This window comes from Scardinius erythrophthalmus (assembly GCF_964197995.2).
Source record: "Scardinius erythrophthalmus genome assembly, chromosome: 16".
Lineage (NCBI taxonomy): Eukaryota > Metazoa > Chordata > Actinopteri > Cypriniformes > Leuciscidae > Scardinius > Scardinius erythrophthalmus.
In genome coordinates this window covers 15,763,259-15,782,371 of record NC_138236.1, presented here as the reverse complement: position 1 = coordinate 15,782,371, position 19,113 = coordinate 15,763,259, and the positions used below count along the sequence as shown (strand labels likewise).

Genomic DNA, 19,113 nt, shown 5'->3' with positions numbered 1-19,113 from the left:
TTTACAGTATATTTTACGGTCTAAGCTCAACGGAGAATATAAAATAATGAGGTTAATGAAAAATGAAAACTTTATTCACAAATTTATTTATTTTTTTACATATGCGCTTGGAAAACAATGCCATAATAGGACAAAATAAAACAGTCTAATGTTAGTCTGATAAATATAAGGCAGTCAATCTTCATAACAGAAACTCTTTGGTAATCTTATCACATGAAGAACAACAGCTGTCTTCACTAATGAGAAATCAAGGCATTGTTTTCAAAAATACATGATGTATGCTTTGTACTGTATATATAAGTTACTGTACATCATTATGTAAAAACAATCAAGTTTTAAATGTTCTGCCCTCAACAGTGTTTGTTGCATAAACTGTGCATACAGTGTGTGACCAGTAAATGAGAGGATGGTAGTGCCTGGTAGGGTTAATAATTTTTTTTTTCTTTTTTTTTTTTATACAATTAAATCAGCAACAAGAAAGTGTTGAGTTGGATAAATGTTATGGCCTAAAACCAAAAAGTACAACATGACAAGGCACTGACAGTTATACAAAACCACATCGTTATTATTTTCCTGGCTTCCTGTAGTATATTGAAATGCCACTTAGATGAACCTAACAAATCAAATAAAGGCCTACAACCACAGGAGAGCGATTATAAGGAATGTTTTCTGGAATCTGCCTTTCCGGCTGTAGCTGCATGTACACTGCTGCTCTGCTCTTGCCCATCAGTGACCCATCTGAGAGGTGACGAGGGTGTAGTACGCCCCCTGCTGGTGGAGGAGCTGCTGATGTGTCCCCAACTCCACCACAACCCCATTTTGAACCACAGCTATAAGGTCTGCGTTCTGGATGGTGGACAGCCGGTGGGCTACAATGATGCATGTGCGACCCTCACGCGCCTTATCCAGAGCATCCTGCACTATCTACTCACAGGACAGAGAGAGACACAAAGGGAATTAAGCAAGAACATTATCTTCACTATTTTCAAGCAGATGTGAATCTCAATTTCCCTGCATATACAGGAAATGTATACTAGTATAGTATACTAAATGTATTGAAGACCATCTGTATGAACAGGTGATCCAAGTCCATTCAATTCTCAAACTCATGATAGGTATTTATGGTTAAAACCATAGCGATATATAACACTCAAAAGAATGAACAGTGATCATACCTTCTCACTCTCAGTGTCCAGAGCAGATGTGGCTTCATCCAGCAGCAAGAGTTTGGGGTTGCGGAGGATGGCCCTCGCTATAGCAATACGCTGCTTCTGCCCTCCTGACAGCTGCGTACCCTTGTCACCTGCCTGCGTCTGGTATTTCTGCAACCAAAAACAAATAAATACAAAATGAACACAATAAGGTCTATATGACTGTAGACAGTCATTTAAATGTTCCTTAGTTTGTTGGTTATAAGATTATAACATTTAGAGAGTTCTGATATCTGACATCTGCATAGAGGGATTTATTCGGTAAATGTATTTCCATTGTAGTTTATGTGTATGTCTTCTTATAGGATAAAAAATGTTTTATGTGTGGATTTTTGTTTTATGCGGTTTTTTATATTCCAAAATAGGTGGATGGAGACAGCTAATTGTTCAAAACTTAAAAATATTAATTTATTTTAAAAGAAAAAAAATCTTACAAACCCCAAACGTTTGAAGGGAAGTGTATATGAGAGTGACTTCTGTGTGTTTTTTGTACCTCTGGCAGCCCCTCTATGAAGGAGTGTATGTTAGCAGCCTTAGCGGCCTGTTCGATCTCCTCCTGGCTGACTTGTCTGTTGTTGTCTCCGTATGCGATGTTCTCTGCTAGGCTGCAGTCAAACAGCACAGGCTCCTGGGAAACAATGCCAATTTGAGAGCGCAGCCAGTGGATGTTCAGCTGCTTGGTGTCATTTTCATCCAGCATCTGTTAACAAAGGGTAACTGTAATTAGTTTGGGCAAATAAATATGATTTATTACTGCTATAATACATCTCAACACTAGTGAGATTTTTTTAGACTTGATGATATCATTGGATTTGTTACAATCTATCATGCTTTTTGACTTAATGGTCTATTTATTTTGCTATAATATTTATTTGATCTTTTTTTTAAATGTAGTTATGTTCACATTTATGATAAAAATGCATGCAATGTGGTCACATTTCTTTTTGACTACCTTGGAATGTGGTTTGATCGATTGGATTACAAAAAATTAGGACCCGTTTACACTTTTAAGCGCTGTCCACTTATGATTGAATCACGTGAAACATTGTTAATGGCATGTAAACAGGTCTGTGTTATATGACAGTCATAAGGACCTGAAGTATGCAGGTGAAAGAGAACCATCCTTTGATGTGCATGTCTGGGTTTCCTTTTTCTGGCCTGTCGTAATGGTTATAAGTTACCTTATCATTGACCTTGAGAGAGATAATAATTGAGAGAGGATTTTGACTTTTGTGTATTTAGTGTGAGTGTACTGTATAACAGTGTATGTGCGTGAGTGACATTTCGCTGAGCTGGATCAGTGATTAGAGACCGTAAAGCTACATGTCAATTGAGGCACCTGGGAAAAGAGCTTAACAAATCAATAAATGTCATTATATAAAATGTGCAAAAAAAAGAGGCTATAAAATGTGGCCTCTGAGCTACTTGTCCGTCTGTGTTTTCACCTACCACTTTGCCTTGCTGAGGGTCATAAAATCTCTCCAGTAGCTGGATGGTAGTGCTCTTGCCACAGCCACTGCTGCCCACCAGGGCGAGAGTTTGCCCCTTCTTCACCCGGAGCCTGAGCCCCTGTAGCACTGGTACATCCGGCCGGGACGGGTAGTTAAAACGCACATCTTCAAAACCCACATTCCCTTCAAATTTATCCTGCAGAAATCACAGGAAAAAGCCACATTAGTGCACACGTGTATATACAAGTCTTGACATGACTCAGGATATTTACGGTGGGCAGAGTCCAGCTCTGTCTGAGTGCTTATCAGATAAGGATGGAGCTGCAGAACCGATAAATGATTAATTTCCAGGACTTATGCCTGGGACAGTTAATCATAACAGGCTTCTAGTAACTCTGAAATCTTCCCTAGAGGTAAGACTCACTATAGTTGAAATTTTTTTATCTCTTGTTGGGAATACTGTATATCCTGGTGTTCATATTTATGTACGAAAGAAATACCGGCTTGTCTCCATTCTCTGAGGCGTTGTCAATGGCTGGGACTCTGTTGATGAGCATCAGTACATGAGAAGCAGACATCTTGGCCTTGGCGTAGTTTGGAGTGAATGAGTTTGCCTCTCCAACAGCCATTGCTCCATACACAACAGCTGAGATCACACTGTAAGACAGAAACAGATATATTACCCATGGTAATTATCGTTAACTAAAACAATTACAAAAAACATTTTTCGCTACTTGAAACAAAATAAACGTTAACTGAAATAAAATAAAATATAAAAATATTTTGCTTCAGCTATTTGCCAAGACAACATTTTCTTTTAGTTTTAACTTGAAGTACTAAATTAACTAAAACTAATAAATAAAAACTGTATAGACGTATTTAAAACAACAACAACAACAACAACAACAACAAAACGACTAAAACATCCAGGATTTGGACAATGAAACTGAAACACTGGCCAATATAGTATTGGAGGTTTCATGCCTATATGTGCGGCCTGGTGGCCAAACTTTACTGATTTTACATTACATCAGTAATGTACTCAGAGCAGAGAGTGAAAGTTGAATTAGTGTGTCTGTACATAAAATATATACAGAGCCTGTATAGAAATACTGAAATCCACACAACATAATGGGAGACATATCAGAGTTCAAAAGAGGACAAATAGTTTGTGTGTCTCTCGCTGGCTCATCTGTGACCAGGACAGCAAGTCTTTGTGGTGTATCGAGAGCTACGGTATCCAAGGTAGTAACTGTCGACTCAAGAGGAAGCTGTCTGAAAAGGATGTCCAGGTACTAACCAGGATTGTATCCAAAAAAACATAAAACCACAGCTGCCCAACTCCCTGAAGGATTAAATTTGAACCTATTACTCTCCTGTTTCCACCAAAACTGTTAGTCTGGAGCTGCACAGAGTCAATATTCATTGTCGGGCTGCTATAGCCAAACCTTTGGGCTGTGGACAGTGTGAGACATATATGTTCTCTGATGAGTCCACCTTCACTGTCTTCTCCACACTGTAGGAGTTACGGTGTGGAGAAGCCCCAAAGCGGCTTAATGCCCGGACAGTTGCTGCCCAGAGTGAAGCATGGGTGGATCAGTGATAGTTTGAGCTGGAATATCATGGCATTTCCTATAGTATACTGTGCTTGATGCGCACGTCACTGCCAAGGACTACTGAACCTTTCTGAAGGGCCATGTGCACCTAATGGTTCAGACATTGTACCTTAAAGGGGGTAACATGTATCAGCATGATAAGGCACCAATACACACAGCAAGACTTGTGACAACAATAAAGCTTACTAAACTAAAAGAAAAAAATACAAATTTCAGTATTGAGTGAGTGAAAATACTGATGTTTTCCCAACTCATTATTCCAGTTATTATCAGACAGATTACATTGCATATATGATGTATATGTGTAGCCCATTTCATCATCTTTATTAGTTAAATTGAATTATTGGCTAAATATTAAATAGCAGTGTTTACCCATAGCCTCAGATTCTAAGTTTTAATTATCTCTCTGTTTGAAAGCACTCTTTTTAGATAACATGAATCTTCTTGAATCTTCTATATGCAAACGTAATGGATCACCAGCCTCATCCGTATGTTGTCTTAGCTGACCATCTACTACATTCATGGCACATCTGGTTAGTTTTTTATGGACTTTTCTTTCTATAATCATTAATTGACACTGTAGAAACCAGTAGACTCTGGACCTTCCAGTCCACTCCCACCAGACACCTGTACTTCAGTGTGTTGTAGCTGGAGTGTGGACATATTGCCCATGTGTCTCTACTACCTGATCTCACTCACATTTGAACTACCTGTGACAGACATGTAAAACTACTCTGAATCATGTTAATACTACTGTGGGGTCTTTTCCTCACATATTCCTCAGTCTGCTGTGAGTGGGTCTAATAACAGTCATGTATCGAGCCACTTACAGGAAGACGCCCTCGAAGGTCATCATCTTCTGTTCAATGAGCCAAGAGCCGAACTTGAAACAGCCAGCATAGGCAAAATAGATCATCGCTTGAGAGAAAGAGAACGTCAGGCCGAAAACATGTGCTTTTTTCTTAGCGTTTCTAGGAAAATCAGACAAACATCAATTATCTCACAAGCTCATTTTGAATCCTAACAGATATATAATAGATATTTACAGAACTATTAATCAATTTAAACATACTTGTAGGGCACAACTAAGTTCTCCTCATACAGACTCTCAAACTTGCTTTCCCTGGTCAACGAAACCACAGTGCGGATATTCTCAATGGCTTCTGTTGCAATCTAAATGGGAAAAATACATTGTGGACAACATAGAGAAATAAGACAGTTGATTTAAGTTGAGCCACATTAAAGTATACGCATTAAATGTTCACCTTCCCAGCATGCTCAAGCTCTTTCTTGTCTTTTAGAGCATGTCCTGCCAGTAACTTCATCTGGATGGCTCCAGCCACAGCCATGATTGGCACAATGGAGAGAATGAGGAGGGTCAACTGCCAGCCATACACAAATGCGATGATAATGGAGGTGCCCAGGTTGGCCACATTCTGTGCCAGTGTTCCCATTCTCACTCCAGTTGCCTGTGGGAAATAAAGTCATGGTGCCGTTTGAGATGAGCTGCTGTGTTAAATGGGTACCTCTTACAATTTGAATTAATATTAAACAAACCATTTCATTTAAATTTCAACAATTATACAATTACTTTTTTTATTTAATGACCAATATTTTACTTAATTTGTACACCATAAAAAAAGTACAATTGTGGTCATGTTGCTAAAGCACACGAAACGGAAATTAAATTGAGCTTATTTTCACAAAAAATACAGTAAAAGAGTAAGTAAACAGAGAATATCACCAATAGTTATGAACTTCTTTGTTACTGAACATGGGTATAAATTTAGGAGATTGGCACAAAGTTCTATGTTGGACTATGTGTTTCTCTTTGTAGATAGATTGAGACTTACGCCCTGCACTTGAGCTGTATCTGCTGCCAGCCTGGTGGTCAGCGAACCCACACTGTTCTTAGAGTCATCAAACCAGCTCAGGTCCTAAAATACACAGACAGGTGTTGTTCTACTCTCCATCAACAGACATTCATGAATAGGTTCTTTGGGGTTGACCTTCGGATGACTGTCTATGTCAATTATCATCTCACCTGTCTCATCATGGCATTGAAAGCTTTAAACCTCAGTCGCATGGTCAGAAGCTCACCAGCTTTCCCAAAACTGAAACCCTAAAACAAATTAAAATATTGAAAAGAAAAAGAAGAGTGAAAATTACACCATAATGAGACCATTTAGACCAGTGATTTTTTAAATTGTTTAAATTTTTTAAATTGATTTTTTAAATCAGTGATTTAGACTCAACATTTTTTGGAGCAGCGCCCCCTATCCATTATCCAGGTCCCTTACCGCCCCCCCCCCCCCCCCCACCATTTATTATTAAATCCGTAACTTTTTGTATTTAAAATGTTCAACATTTATGAAATGAGCGAGTACATCATGAATGTACGGTTTTTCCAAACCGTGTTTTTGTCCTATCCTGAATCACTAAGGTGCACCTATAATAAGTGTTTATATTGGGACTATTTTAAGGGCCGCTCCGCTTTCTCCTTGTTTCCATATTAAAATGGGTGAATCTCCAGATAGATTTGAACACTGGCTGGTTATGTACTTGCTCAAAAAAATATTTTGGATAATTTTTAAAACAAAAAAGTTACGAACAACAGCTTTAAATGTTTGATTATTCATGTTAAATGTAAAAATGTTAAATCAAATAGAACAATAAATTAATAAATAGTAGGCCTTTATTAAAAATAAATAGACATATAAGATAACAGTAAAGCCAACATTTATAAACATTTTGGAAGTTTTTTTTTTCTTTATCCATTTGAAAATCTTGTTAAAATATGCTATTATAAACTCGTAGGAGCAACAAATGAATTTCCGACTCTCTCCCATGCCACTCAAAGAAAATAAGATGGGCTGTCATTGGACAGTAAAAACGACCGTAGTAGGCTATATGGTCATTCAAGCGGTAATATTTGCACTTAGGTTTTATTAAACATTTAGGAGAGTATTGCAAGAAGCTGCTTACATTAACCTTACTTTCGGGAAAAAAAAAATACAATCAGAATTTTTAATGAAAAATTGTAGGCCTAAAATACCTTGGTATCAGCTTGTTTTCATCAATGGTATAATTAATACAATTACAATTAATTTGGTTTGTCATGATTAATTTGTGCTCATAATCAGTAAAAAAAAAAATCTTCTAACAAGAATAAACACATATGAACAATTAAATTATTATTGTTTTATTAATTATTTTGAACTATCTTGAAACTATCCAAGCAGTTCACATTCGTGCTGAGATGTGACAACCAAAATGTGATTACAGACTATATTTAAATTATCCATCAAATTGTAATTTTCTCCTTACAGTCTTGCGAGTTAACAATAATGCCAGACCAGTAAATTACTTGGAGAACAAAGAAAACATTTTGGCATAAGGCATTGGCATTAGTTAATGCCTAAAAATGTAAAAGTTTTACCTTATAAATATAATTTAGTTTAATTAATTTTAAAATTCGTCACCGGAGTGAATGGGAACATGATTTACTGAAAAAATGTGGAAAAAAAGTGTTTCTTAAGTCAGTACTTTTTTAATGGCTTGTCAACTTTCCATTCCTCTGCATGAATCTAGTCAGCGCTGGATTCTAGCCACCACCTGATTGTTGTCACGCAAAACTTCCTTTTTGAGCATGTGAATGCTGATTCTAGTCAGTGCTTGAGCGCTGGTATATGACTGGAAAAATAGTAGAGTCGTTGTAAAAGAAACGATACATAGCTAACATGTCGCATTAAACTGGCAGATTTTAGAATGTTGTAGTCAGTTATTTTGCAAGTAATTACATGGTTAATCTTGTCTTGCCTAGATCTTTGGTGTAAACTTGTGAATGCGCCCCATGAACACCTGAACACCCCCCTTTCAAAAATCTTGCTTCCAACTTGCTTGAGAACCACTAGACCCAGACATAACATTGTTTCTTAAAAGCCTTTTTTATATATTGCCATGCCATTTAATACAACATGCAATGTTTGATATTTTCTTTAAAGGTATAACTGATGTCAGGATAATTTTTATTACACTACAGTTCAAAAGATGTTTGGATGTTTTAGAAATAAGTGTCTTATTTGATCAAAAATACAGTAAAACTAATATTGTGAAATACATTTGCAGATTAAAATAACAGTTTTGTTTTTAATACATTTTAAATATGTAATTTATTCCTATGGTGGCATAGCTGAATTTTCAGCATCATTACTCCAGTCTTCAGTGTCACATGATCCTTCAGAAATAATTCTAATATGCTGATTTGGTGCATAAAAAGCAATGTTGAATTATCAAAATTATCAATGTTGAAAACATGTGCTGCTTAATATTTTATATGAAGCTGATCCTTTTTTACAGGACTCTTTATTGTTGAGGAAAAAAAAAACAGTAAATATTTTTAAACATAAAGCTTTTGCAACATATATTAATAATATATATTATATTACACTTAAAAAACTATTTTTAGTACATATAAATTTACCTTTTATAATAATTTCTGTTCTTTTTATTTTTTTTTACTTCGACAAAAGTTAAATGTAATCATTCAGCATTTCAAATCTTTAGCATTGGTAGTTTGAAGAAGCAAATAATTGACAGCTATGTCTGCTATTCATTGGCGTAGACAAAGTCGTATTTCACAACAGTCATCAGCTTTTAGATAAGAAAGATCACAAGAACTTTTTACCTTCTTCATCTCTGACCTTTGAATTGAATATGTATTAAAGGCACACTATGCAAGATTTGTACCTATTTGTATATATTAGCTTCAAAATCATTTTGATGGTAAATGAGCTCGTAGTAGGGCGAATCATCCCGATAGCAAGGGGCGGTGCACGCAAACCAGCAATGCAGGTTTGAGAGGTGGCGCCCCGCCAAATCTCGCGAGAATCACAACTTGCTTTACGGCACGACGTCACATACATCAACAACACATGAAGCAGCCTCTATGGAAGACACTTGCATGCATTTCAGAAATGAATCATGGCAGAGTCGACGAAGAAAACGAAGAAAGCGCGGTCGGAAGAGTCAAGGAAAAGAAAACGACGAGTGGTATTTACGACAGTAACGTTAAATACAAGAACTCCACAGTGACTCTAGGGGTCGCTGTTTGAGAAAAACGGAAACTGCATAGTGTGCCTTTAAAGGTACAATATGTAAGATTTTTGTAATAAAATATCCCAAAATCACTTGCACAGTGTGATATATTTGTGGCGCTGATATCTGTCTCTAATTAGTTATCGTGCCATGCTTTATACCACAGTCATGTTAAAAACATCAATGTTTTCACTCATCCATAAACATTATTAGATCCATTACGACAAGTTCCATAATTCCGCTTATGCGTCATCAACCTACGCCTTTGTTATTGTAAGAGGTTAGCGACCCCTAGTGGCAAAAATATTATGGCACCCAAGAAATGTATTATATAGGGTGTCTAGGCAAGTTCTACCATTTTCATTTTGTGTGAAAGTTGGTTAAAGTTCATTGTGTGTATTCAATATGGGTGTAACGATACACGTATTCGTATTGAACCGTTCGGTACGAGGCTTTCGGTTCGGTTTTCGGTACGCATTTTCAAACCGAACGGTTCGTTGGACCATTTTCCCTGCCGACCAAAATTTCGTTATTTCAAATATAGGCGTGTTGCACGCGGCAAGCGCGCTCATAATGTAAGAGACGCCGGCACGACCACAACATTGCCCAACATCAAATTATGGCAAACCTAATGCAAGTGGAACGAAACTGCTCGTTATTGTGTGGTTTAAGGACCGTTTATCAGTTTGGACCAGTGCAGTGCGAGCCGATCATGATCATGCGACATTGTTACTACACAGCGCTAATAAGAGATCCATCCAGTAAAGAAAGCATTTGAGTTCGCCACAGAAGTAATAACATCGCTGCGAGATCTAGTGAGAAACATTCACATTTCTCCGTTATTAACGGATCAAACAGAGCGTGGAAACCAGGAAGAAACATTGTGCCATGAATGAACTATCCAGTGTCCACAGATCAGCAACATTCACCATGGATTTACTGTAGTAACACTACTGCAACCATGGAAGTTTGGCAGGAATAGTAGGCTATAATGCCTTCAAGTAACATTACGTCGGTTTTATTTTGACATTATGAATACAATTGCTGCCCTCAAATGTTAATCTGAACTAAAATAAACCTTTGTTTATAACTACTACAATATTACATTTCATTTTTTCCAAGGAGCTGTTTTGTTTTATATGCTCCTAAGAAGAGTCAATTATAGCTCCAGAATTGCTCAAAGTAAAAAAAATCATACTTTATGATGTTAGTTTTAATAAAAAAAAGAATTAAAAAAATTAAATCAAGGAAATTTTTCTGGCATTTCTATCTTTTTTTGCTGTATCGAAAACGTACCGAACCGAACCGAACCAAACCGTGACACAAGTGTATCGTATCGACCCGAATCGTGAATTTTGTGAACCGTTACATCCCTATTATTCAAATATAAATATTAACACAAAACAAACCTGTAAGAACAGAGTGAAAAGGGACACAACCCCAATGCCAGCAAACAGCAGAGAGTAGAGTTCAGACCTCTGCCTTACCAAATTCTGATCTGTCTCAGCAAACACCTTTAGAAGAAAGAGGAAAGAAAGAAGAGTTGGGCCATAAATGTATGAGGAGTAATGTCTCAATATTGTTGACTGTCAATAATGGTAATTATTATTGATATTTCATTTTCTTGTACAACATACAGCAATGATTTTAGAGAAAATGACTGCAAATGCGGGCTGCACCCCTCCATTGATGGTGGCACATAAAACTCCAATCACCATGTACGGCCATTCCGGTTTATTCAGTTTCAAGACTTTCAGGAAGGAAATGTCTGGAACCTTTTCCTACAGAGAAGAAGTAAAATACAAAATACAAAAAAAAAAACATGAAAAAAAGTATGTAAAATAATTACAATCAAATCAAATGAAGAATTTCAATTGAATCTTGATCGTAATTTGAAGTTCTTTATAAAGGAAATAAACAAATATTTAATTTATGAAGATGACACTCACAGCAAAATATATGAGCAGCATATCTACATAATGTCACCAGACAGATAGATTTATGGACCTTTTTTAAACTATCCCATTTTGGTTTGATTTGAATTGAATTGGATGTATAAAAATAAAGCTATTAAAAGGAATTAAATTGATGAATTAATTGATAAATGTAGGCAATTATAGTATAGCCTCAGTTTCTTACTTCCTTTATCTGTTTCTCTTCATCCTGCTGATCTTTTTCTGAGCCACTTTTGGATTTCTGTCTGAAGAGTGTGCGATCATTTAGAGAGATGACTGAAGGACTCTTCTCATCCATAGTCATCTTCTCTTGCTCTTTGTCCTCATCTGTGTCCTCTGAGCTCTTAAACATCTGTGATGTAAATACAGGAACTCATTTGGACCCCATTTACATTCTGAACACATTTACCTGTGTTATCATGCATCAATATGTTATGACATTTTGATTAAAATGACAGACTCAGTGTGATTTTAATGCCGTTTCATGTTTAAAATAGGCTTTTTTAACCTTTAATGTAAGAACAGTAGGAGGAGAGAGGAAACACTGGGAGAATAGAGGGGGAACAGGACCCGGAAAGGACTTGAACTCGGGGTGTAGCTACACCATATGTAAGAGTGCTGCCACAAAGCTCCAGTGTTTCAATGGCAACGGGCTTCAGTTGCATATGGAGCTCCAGTGTGTAAATGTGTTGTACTATGGGTTTCTAACCTGCATAGTAACAAGAGTATGGTAGATTCCCTTTCTCTCCATCAGTTCGTCATGTGTGCCCAGTTCTGCTATTTCACCATTCTGGAATCCAGCGATGACATCAGCGTTCCGAATAGTGGACAGCCGGTGAGCCACTACAATGGTGGTTCTGCCCAGCCTCACCTTTTCAGATGTAAAAGAATTTTTTTATATATATATGTTTTCAGTGTATTTCCAGACTTTTCTGGACTGCTATATTTTTTTATTACCTTATCTAACGCTGCTTGCACGATGGTCTCACTCTCTGCATCCAGAGCAGACGTAGCCTCATCAAGAAGGAGGATTCTTGGATTGCGCACAAGTGCTCGTGCAATAGCAATACGCTGCTTTTGTCCACCACTCATCTGGGTGCCCCTGTCTCCAACCAGCGTCTCAAATTTCTGAAAATGAACAGAGATATTGGTCAGAGCATACCTGATCAATCTTTCTTATCAGATCAAATGATCACCTTATGCACAATAATTATTTTGCAACATCTTATCCTACATCAGGGAGCTTCATGATGAAGTCGTAGGCATTGGCTTCGCATGCAGCCTGCTCAATCTCCTCTTGGGTGACATCTTGGCGACCATAGCGGATGTTTTCTGAGATGGTGGTGGCAAACAGCACTGGCTCCTGACTAACTACCCCAATCATTTCTCTCAGACTTCGAACGTTCAGAGAGCGAATATCATGACCGTCAATAGTCACCTGATGAGTTAGAGGTAAAGAAAAAAGTTTGGATGAAGGACAGAAAGTTCAAAAAGTTCATACCTCTCATCCTCTCTTTCTACTTACCGTTCCTTCTTGTGGGTCATAGAAGCGTTGTAGCAGCTGGACTGTTGTGCTTTTCCCACACCCACTGCTGCCCACCAAAGCAATGGTCTGTCCACTCATGACTTTAAGATTCATTCCATTCAGGACCTATACAGCCAAAAGAGAGCCATAGCTAGAGTCATTTCATTCTGTCAAGTTATTTTGTTCAAGTGAATTTTTTTTTTTTAAATCATTTGATGTTCCTACTTTAACATCCAATCGTGACGGATATGTGAAGTGAATGTTTTTGAACTCTATGTTTCCTTTTACAGCATCAAGTTTGTAACCTTCCTCCGAGAAACTGTTAATGTTGGGTTCCTGTTGGTGAAAAAAAAAGGATTGTGAGATTTAAAATACAAATTCCAGTAAGGGATAGAGGTAAATTCACAATCAAACCCCATTCAGACTAATAGACGTCAATAACACACTAATTGCTCTACACAAGAGAAAAATGATTCCCCGTGGTCTTCTATTCATTGCATCTCAGCAGGGAACCACCTCTGATCCTGAGACCTGGCCATATTTCATGCTGTTAAAACAATGAGGGGAAGTTATGCAACTTGGCTCTGGATAATTTGTGCGCACATTTTTGTCTCTGGATTTTATCTCAAAGCGATCGTCTGCTTACCGTGTGTGGTGTTTGTTTAAACTTGACCATCTTAGTCTAAATAAAAGACAAGTTTAGTGCTGTGTGTATGTGTTTTGATTGTCCAGGATTTTCCTTCTTGGAAAAATGGACAGGAGTTAAATATAAAACAGTTCTGATGTTCTGTCATGTTCAAATGTTCAAAACACTAAAATGAGCTAAATGAGCAGTGAGCTAAATGAGCTGCACTTTCTGAAGGAGAAAGGAGACGTAGATTTACTGTACTTTCACATGGGTGGGATTGGCTGAATGATCTGTACTGTACAAGACAGGACAGGACAGCTTAAAGGATATAAAAATGGACAGAATACATCTGGAGCTATAGCACAATAAAGTCAGGAAACAATACAATAAGCTTTAAAAGCCAGGTTTCCCAACATTTCGACAAATGGATTTTCCACAACTTTTCCAGGGATTCATGAGAGCATAAGTATCTTTTAATTCATTGGCTGCAAAGAAATGGCTGCAAATTTGTATGGCAGGTATCAATTCTTGAAATTAATAAATGTAAACATTTGTGCTTATTTACACTACCCTTCAAAAGTTTGGGGTTAGTAAGATTTTTTCTTTTTTCTGTAGAAGTGAAAGTAAAGACATTTATAATGTTACAAAATATTTATATTTCAAATAAATGCTGGTCTTTTAAACGTTCTATTCATCAAAGAACCCAGAATGTTTCTTGAGCACCAAATCAACATATTAGAATGATTTCATACAGAGTACTGGCCATTGAAAATTCAACTTTGCCATCAAAGGATTACATTATATTTTAAAATAGACAAACAGAAAAAAGTTATTTTAACTTGTAATAATATTTTACAGTATTACTGTTTTCACTGTATTTTTAGGAGAGATTTCTTTCAAAAACATTATAAAACCTTACCGACCACAAACTTTTTAACAGTAACATATGCACAAAATGGCCTCAGATATGAATGTGGCTCATGAACATGGGAGCTCCATTTATACTTATACCATCTTATTCTTGGCTTCAAGCCTTTTAAAAGACATGGATGTATATATTGTGTTATGACAATTACTGTAGGAGAATTCAATCTGAACAAGACATGAAACGTCAATAAGAGTTTAGAAGCTATAAAAATGCAGTGCTATTTCTTTTAAAAGGGGAAGTGTTAGGTTTAGATGGGAGGAACGGTCAGACAGAGTTCATGTTTAAAGTTTTTTTTTTACTCCTTAAAGCAGAGAATAAAATATTAATATCCTGTCTAACACCCCAGGTAGCAACTATATTATGGAACTGCATTGAGGACGATTGTTTTTTCTTCCAACATTATGATTTATAATATCCTGAAAGAATTTATGATTAGCTAACATTGAGTTTACTCACATGATCAATGATCTGGAAAACTTTGTGGGCGGCCCCTCTTGCACTAGAGAAGGACTGGATGTTAGGAGACGTTTGACCAATGCCGAAAGCTCCAATTAGGACGGAGAAGAAAACCTGAAATAGAGGAACAGAAAATTCACTTGTGAAACAGACTCGTGCATATTTAACAATCTGCTTTAAGTTCCCATAAAGAAAACATAACCACTTGCTATTTATGATGCAATCGGTTTTTTTTATTTTTTTTTATCATACAATATTTGACATACTATGACCGAATTTTGGACCAATGTGACTGTGGGCTTTAAGACCAAAATGTTTCTGAAGTAATGTGTTTGACATAACCCTGCTGTGACTCACCGTTAAAAGCGTACCGACTTTATACTCATTAGCCAGGATAAGAGTGCTGCCATACCAAAAGGCCAATGCATAAGACATATAGATCATGAAGAATGTGAAGCCCATAGCAATGTTCACAGTGATGGCCTTCTTTATGCCAACGTTCTTGGCATCCTCTAAGTTTTTGTGATACCTTTGAAAAACAGATAAAAAGGCACATATTTATTATCCGGATGCAAAAAACGTATGATGATCACACTGAATAGAAAATTCCCCACCATCTTCCCCATAATTTTTCCTATTCACGTTTTGGGACAAAAATAGACTAAAAATGAATAGATAAAATGAAATTTTTAGGACCAAACCATAAAGTGGTTTGTCAGGTGAGCTGGTTTAGGTTAAATTTAAATTGTTTTAGGATAAATGAGAGTTCATGTCTGACATTCTAAACAGGATGATTTTCAAAAACACCTCTGTATCTCTTTCTTCTGTCCACCAAAGGCAAAGACAGTTCTGATGGCTGACAGCACTTCCTCAGCCACTGCTCCAGCCTTGGCATAGGCCGTCTGCTCCTTCGATGTGAATGATGTCATCACCTAATGAGACAGGGATAAATTGTTGTTTTTTCATTGATTTAAAATAATATTATTAACCATTTTATTTTTAGCCCATCGACTTTATCTCTCTTTGTTACAATCACATACTTCCATGACAATTTTTAAGCCAGAAATTTTGTTTTGTGTATATATATATATATATATATATATATATATATATATATATATATATATATATATATATATATATATATATAAATGTTTTTGAAAGATGTCTCTTTTGCTCACCAAGGCTGCATTTATTGGATCAAAAATGCAGTAAAAACAGTAAGAATGTAAAATAATATTACAATTTTAAATAACTATTTTAACATATTTAAAATGTAATTTATTCCTGTGATGGCATTTGAAATTTAAATTCAGTATTTGAAATAGAAATCAAATAAATGCTGTTTATAATTTCTCTCTCTCTCTATATATATATCTATATCTATATATCCTTGATTGAACAAAATTAACTGTATTCTCTTTTTTAGCTAGTTAGAAAAGTACTATAATAAATGTACTTCAACATGAGTCATTGTGATTGTGTTGAGGGGCACCATGTGGGTCTCTATATTCCTTATCATCCCACCTTTGCGATCATAGCGGCTGAGATCCCGAGTAAAGGGCTAACAGCGAGGATGACGAGGGTCAGTTTCCAGCCTTTGATAAAGCCAATGATGATGCCAACGAAAAAGGTGGTGAGATTCATAAGCAGCATGCCAAGCTTATCTCCAATGCCTTCATTTATTTTGTAAACATCACTGGAGAGGAAAAAAAGAAGAGTGGTATATATATGCCATTGTGTGTGTAATATCTAGGTAAATTATTCTTATTGCATGTCATACTCTGTGAGGCGTGTGTTGAGCTGTCCTGTCTCATTGACATCAAACCAGCCAATCTCTTGTTTCATGATAGAGTGGAAGAACTTCGTTCTAAGTCTCTTCACCTGACGTCCTGCTGCAAGAGTCCAAAAGGCCACCTGCATATATGCCGCCACCAAGACTACAAATCCCATTATGCTGTAGTACACAGCATACCTGAGAAGGAGAAACACGACTATCAGACACTTAGAAAGACTGTTATATTACTTAAATTAAAACATGAAATATGAAGGAAAATGGTAGTGTTCCAACACAAAGCACAGTGGTCTTACGTTGTCATCTGCTCCCCCAAAGTCGCATTACTGGTCTGTGGGAGGGTGAAATCTAGAGATTAAAAGACTGCATGTTATTGTTAGTTTTTATTAAAAAAAACTCACAGACTCCCTTTGTAACAACATTACAGTGATGAGACATACAAATTATACACTCACTGGGTGGAAGGGTGGTATTCTTTAAATTCTCTAATAGTGTATTTTCCGCAAAGCTGTCTGTCATATCTCCAAATACAATAACCATGAGAGGAAGTACTGCCCCATTGGCCATGGACATGATTGTGCCAAGCAGCATCAGAAAAATATCGACACCATCTGCATAACGAAACTGACAAAAGGACACACTTCTTTGAGAACAAGTTATTCTTTGAGAGAAAATTAAATTAAATAACAAAAATGAAACAATTACATAATCAAACAAAATGAATTATCCATGCATTTTTAAGGCTTATGCAGTTCAATTTAAAATGTAATTAAAATTTAAAATGTATTTAAAATTTAGTGTATATGATAGTGAAATTATTATTGATTTCACAAATAATAATACATATAATATAATATATATATAATAACATATTCCACTCACTATCTCTAATGGTCCCACCATCTCCATCTTTTCTTTCTCCTCTTCCTTTCCATTTTTCTCACTGCTGGAAGAAAAAAAAATTTTTTGTTAAAAACAAAATTGAGTTTTAAGAATTAAAAAAGTAAACAATAAAATAAAAAAGGAATTTAATTCAATTAAATTTGAAATTATATGCATGTAACTAGTTACCACAGGTACCACAGATGTAATAGTTACAACTAGGTAGGTTTTTTTTTTTTTTTTACTTTTTTGACTACATAAATGATCTAGCATACCTCTTACGTGAGAAGATATACGCCAGGACATGAGCCATAAGCCATGATTACAGCTCAAACAAATGTATTTGTTAGAACAAATGGCTGTTGAAACATCAACAAAACATCAACGTAACCTTTATTATCACAAAAAACTTTTACCTTCCATCTCCATTTTCCTCCTTGCCATTTGACAGTTTCAGTTTGGACTTCTTGCCCATTTTATCTCCGATGTTGATAGTCCGGGTAAGTGTTAATCTTAAGTGAATGGTCTGGATGGGGCAGGTGGTTTTGTGCTGTTATATAAAAACACACTATAACACACTGCGCAATTACAGACAATAAAAACACTGTAACATTTTGAGTTGACAGATTGAATAGCCTACATATTAAACCTGGTATTACACAGTTGATTCCCTCCTATCCCATCAACAGCATTACACAAACATTTCGCTTAAATTTTAACTTCAAGGCGTTATAATTGCCTAAGGGGTCAGAGAACTGAAATTCTAAGTTTCGTCGGTCCCACACTGAAATACGTGCGCTTTTAAACATTCAAAGTTGGGGAGCATCGACGAGCCTAGAAATTACTCATGTTCCTTTAAATGCTGTCACTTTTAAATAACGTTTACGACCCCTAAAAACGTGATTATCAGAATGTCTCAAATATCATAGGTAAAATCATCAAATTTATTTGTAATCTTATTGCGATAGTATACGTTATTCACATTGGAAGCTTTCAAAATGTTTGTCATTTTTGTTGAATCTTTTTTTTATGACAGTGGCGGCTCATACAGAGTCACCACAGGTAGGCTAAGTTAGTAGTTTAAAATAACGGTAGTCGTGACTACAGTCCGAAAACGACAGTTACTATGGTAAATTCGAGGATATGATGAGCATAATGAAAGATACATACCGCTCAGACGCTGTCGTCCCACCCTTCTGTCCCACCACTGGTGCTCTGCTGAGGCGCGAGAGCGCAGAGAGGATCTTCTGCTAGAGCGCAGTCGCGCGCGCGTTTATACAGCCTTGAGTTTATGATGTTACTGAGTATTACATCATTTACAACCTCCATGTCTCATGGATGTCCTCCCTAAGATGCTTTAATGATTGAAAGGCCATTAAGATGGATGTATGAGACTATCTTCAGAATTTGTCACGTTCTACGAATACGCTTTAGCCTATAGGTCTCCAATAACGTTTTTAGTATTACAAGCACATTTTTGTTGTTTTTGTGAGATATATGTGTTTTATAAACTACAATATAATATAAAATTACCCTGGCATCAACAGTAGCTAGTTTTAAACACATTTC

General features: G+C 36.4%; 1 protein-coding gene across 1 annotated transcript; it reads right to left on the bottom strand.

Moving 5' to 3' along the window:
- Nucleotides 1–54: 54 nt before the first annotated feature.
- abcb4 (ATP-binding cassette, sub-family B (MDR/TAP), member 4) lies at nt 55–18,741 on the bottom strand. The gene is made up of 28 exons (XM_081388155.1): nt 18,715–18,741; nt 17,961–18,094; nt 17,545–17,608; nt 17,118–17,286; nt 16,959–17,010; nt 16,651–16,842; nt 16,395–16,566; nt 15,675–15,799; nt 15,225–15,396; nt 14,868–14,981; nt 13,081–13,191; nt 12,856–12,981; nt 12,565–12,768; nt 12,288–12,458; nt 12,040–12,201; nt 11,515–11,682; nt 11,013–11,156; nt 10,785–10,889; nt 6,323–6,400; nt 6,132–6,215; nt 5,544–5,747; nt 5,351–5,451; nt 5,109–5,249; nt 3,163–3,319; nt 2,661–2,858; nt 1,705–1,911; nt 1,176–1,322; nt 55–924 (listed from the first exon to the last, which is right to left on the bottom strand). The coding sequence occupies exons 2-28, from the start codon at nt 18,017–18,019 to the stop codon at nt 727–729; spliced, it is 3,825 nt and encodes a 1,274-aa protein (XP_081244281.1). The 5' UTR covers nt 18,020–18,094; nt 18,715–18,741; the 3' UTR covers nt 55–726.
- Nucleotides 18,742–19,113: the final 372 nt, after the last annotated feature.

Excerpts from the sequence above, each read along its gene's own strand:
- abcb4 (XM_081388155.1), bottom strand. The coding sequence starts at position 18,019 with ATGGGCAAGAAGTCCAAACTGAAACTGTCAAATGGCAAGGAGGAAAAT. Across the intron at positions 17,011-17,117 it reads GAATACCACCCTTCCACCCA|ATTTCACCCTCCCACAGACC; the intron begins GTGAGTGTATAA and ends TTTAATCTCTAG. Across the intron at positions 16,843-16,958 it reads TTGGGGGAGCAGATGACAAC|GTATGCTGTGTACTACAGCA; the intron begins GTAAGACCACTG and ends TCTCCTTCTCAG.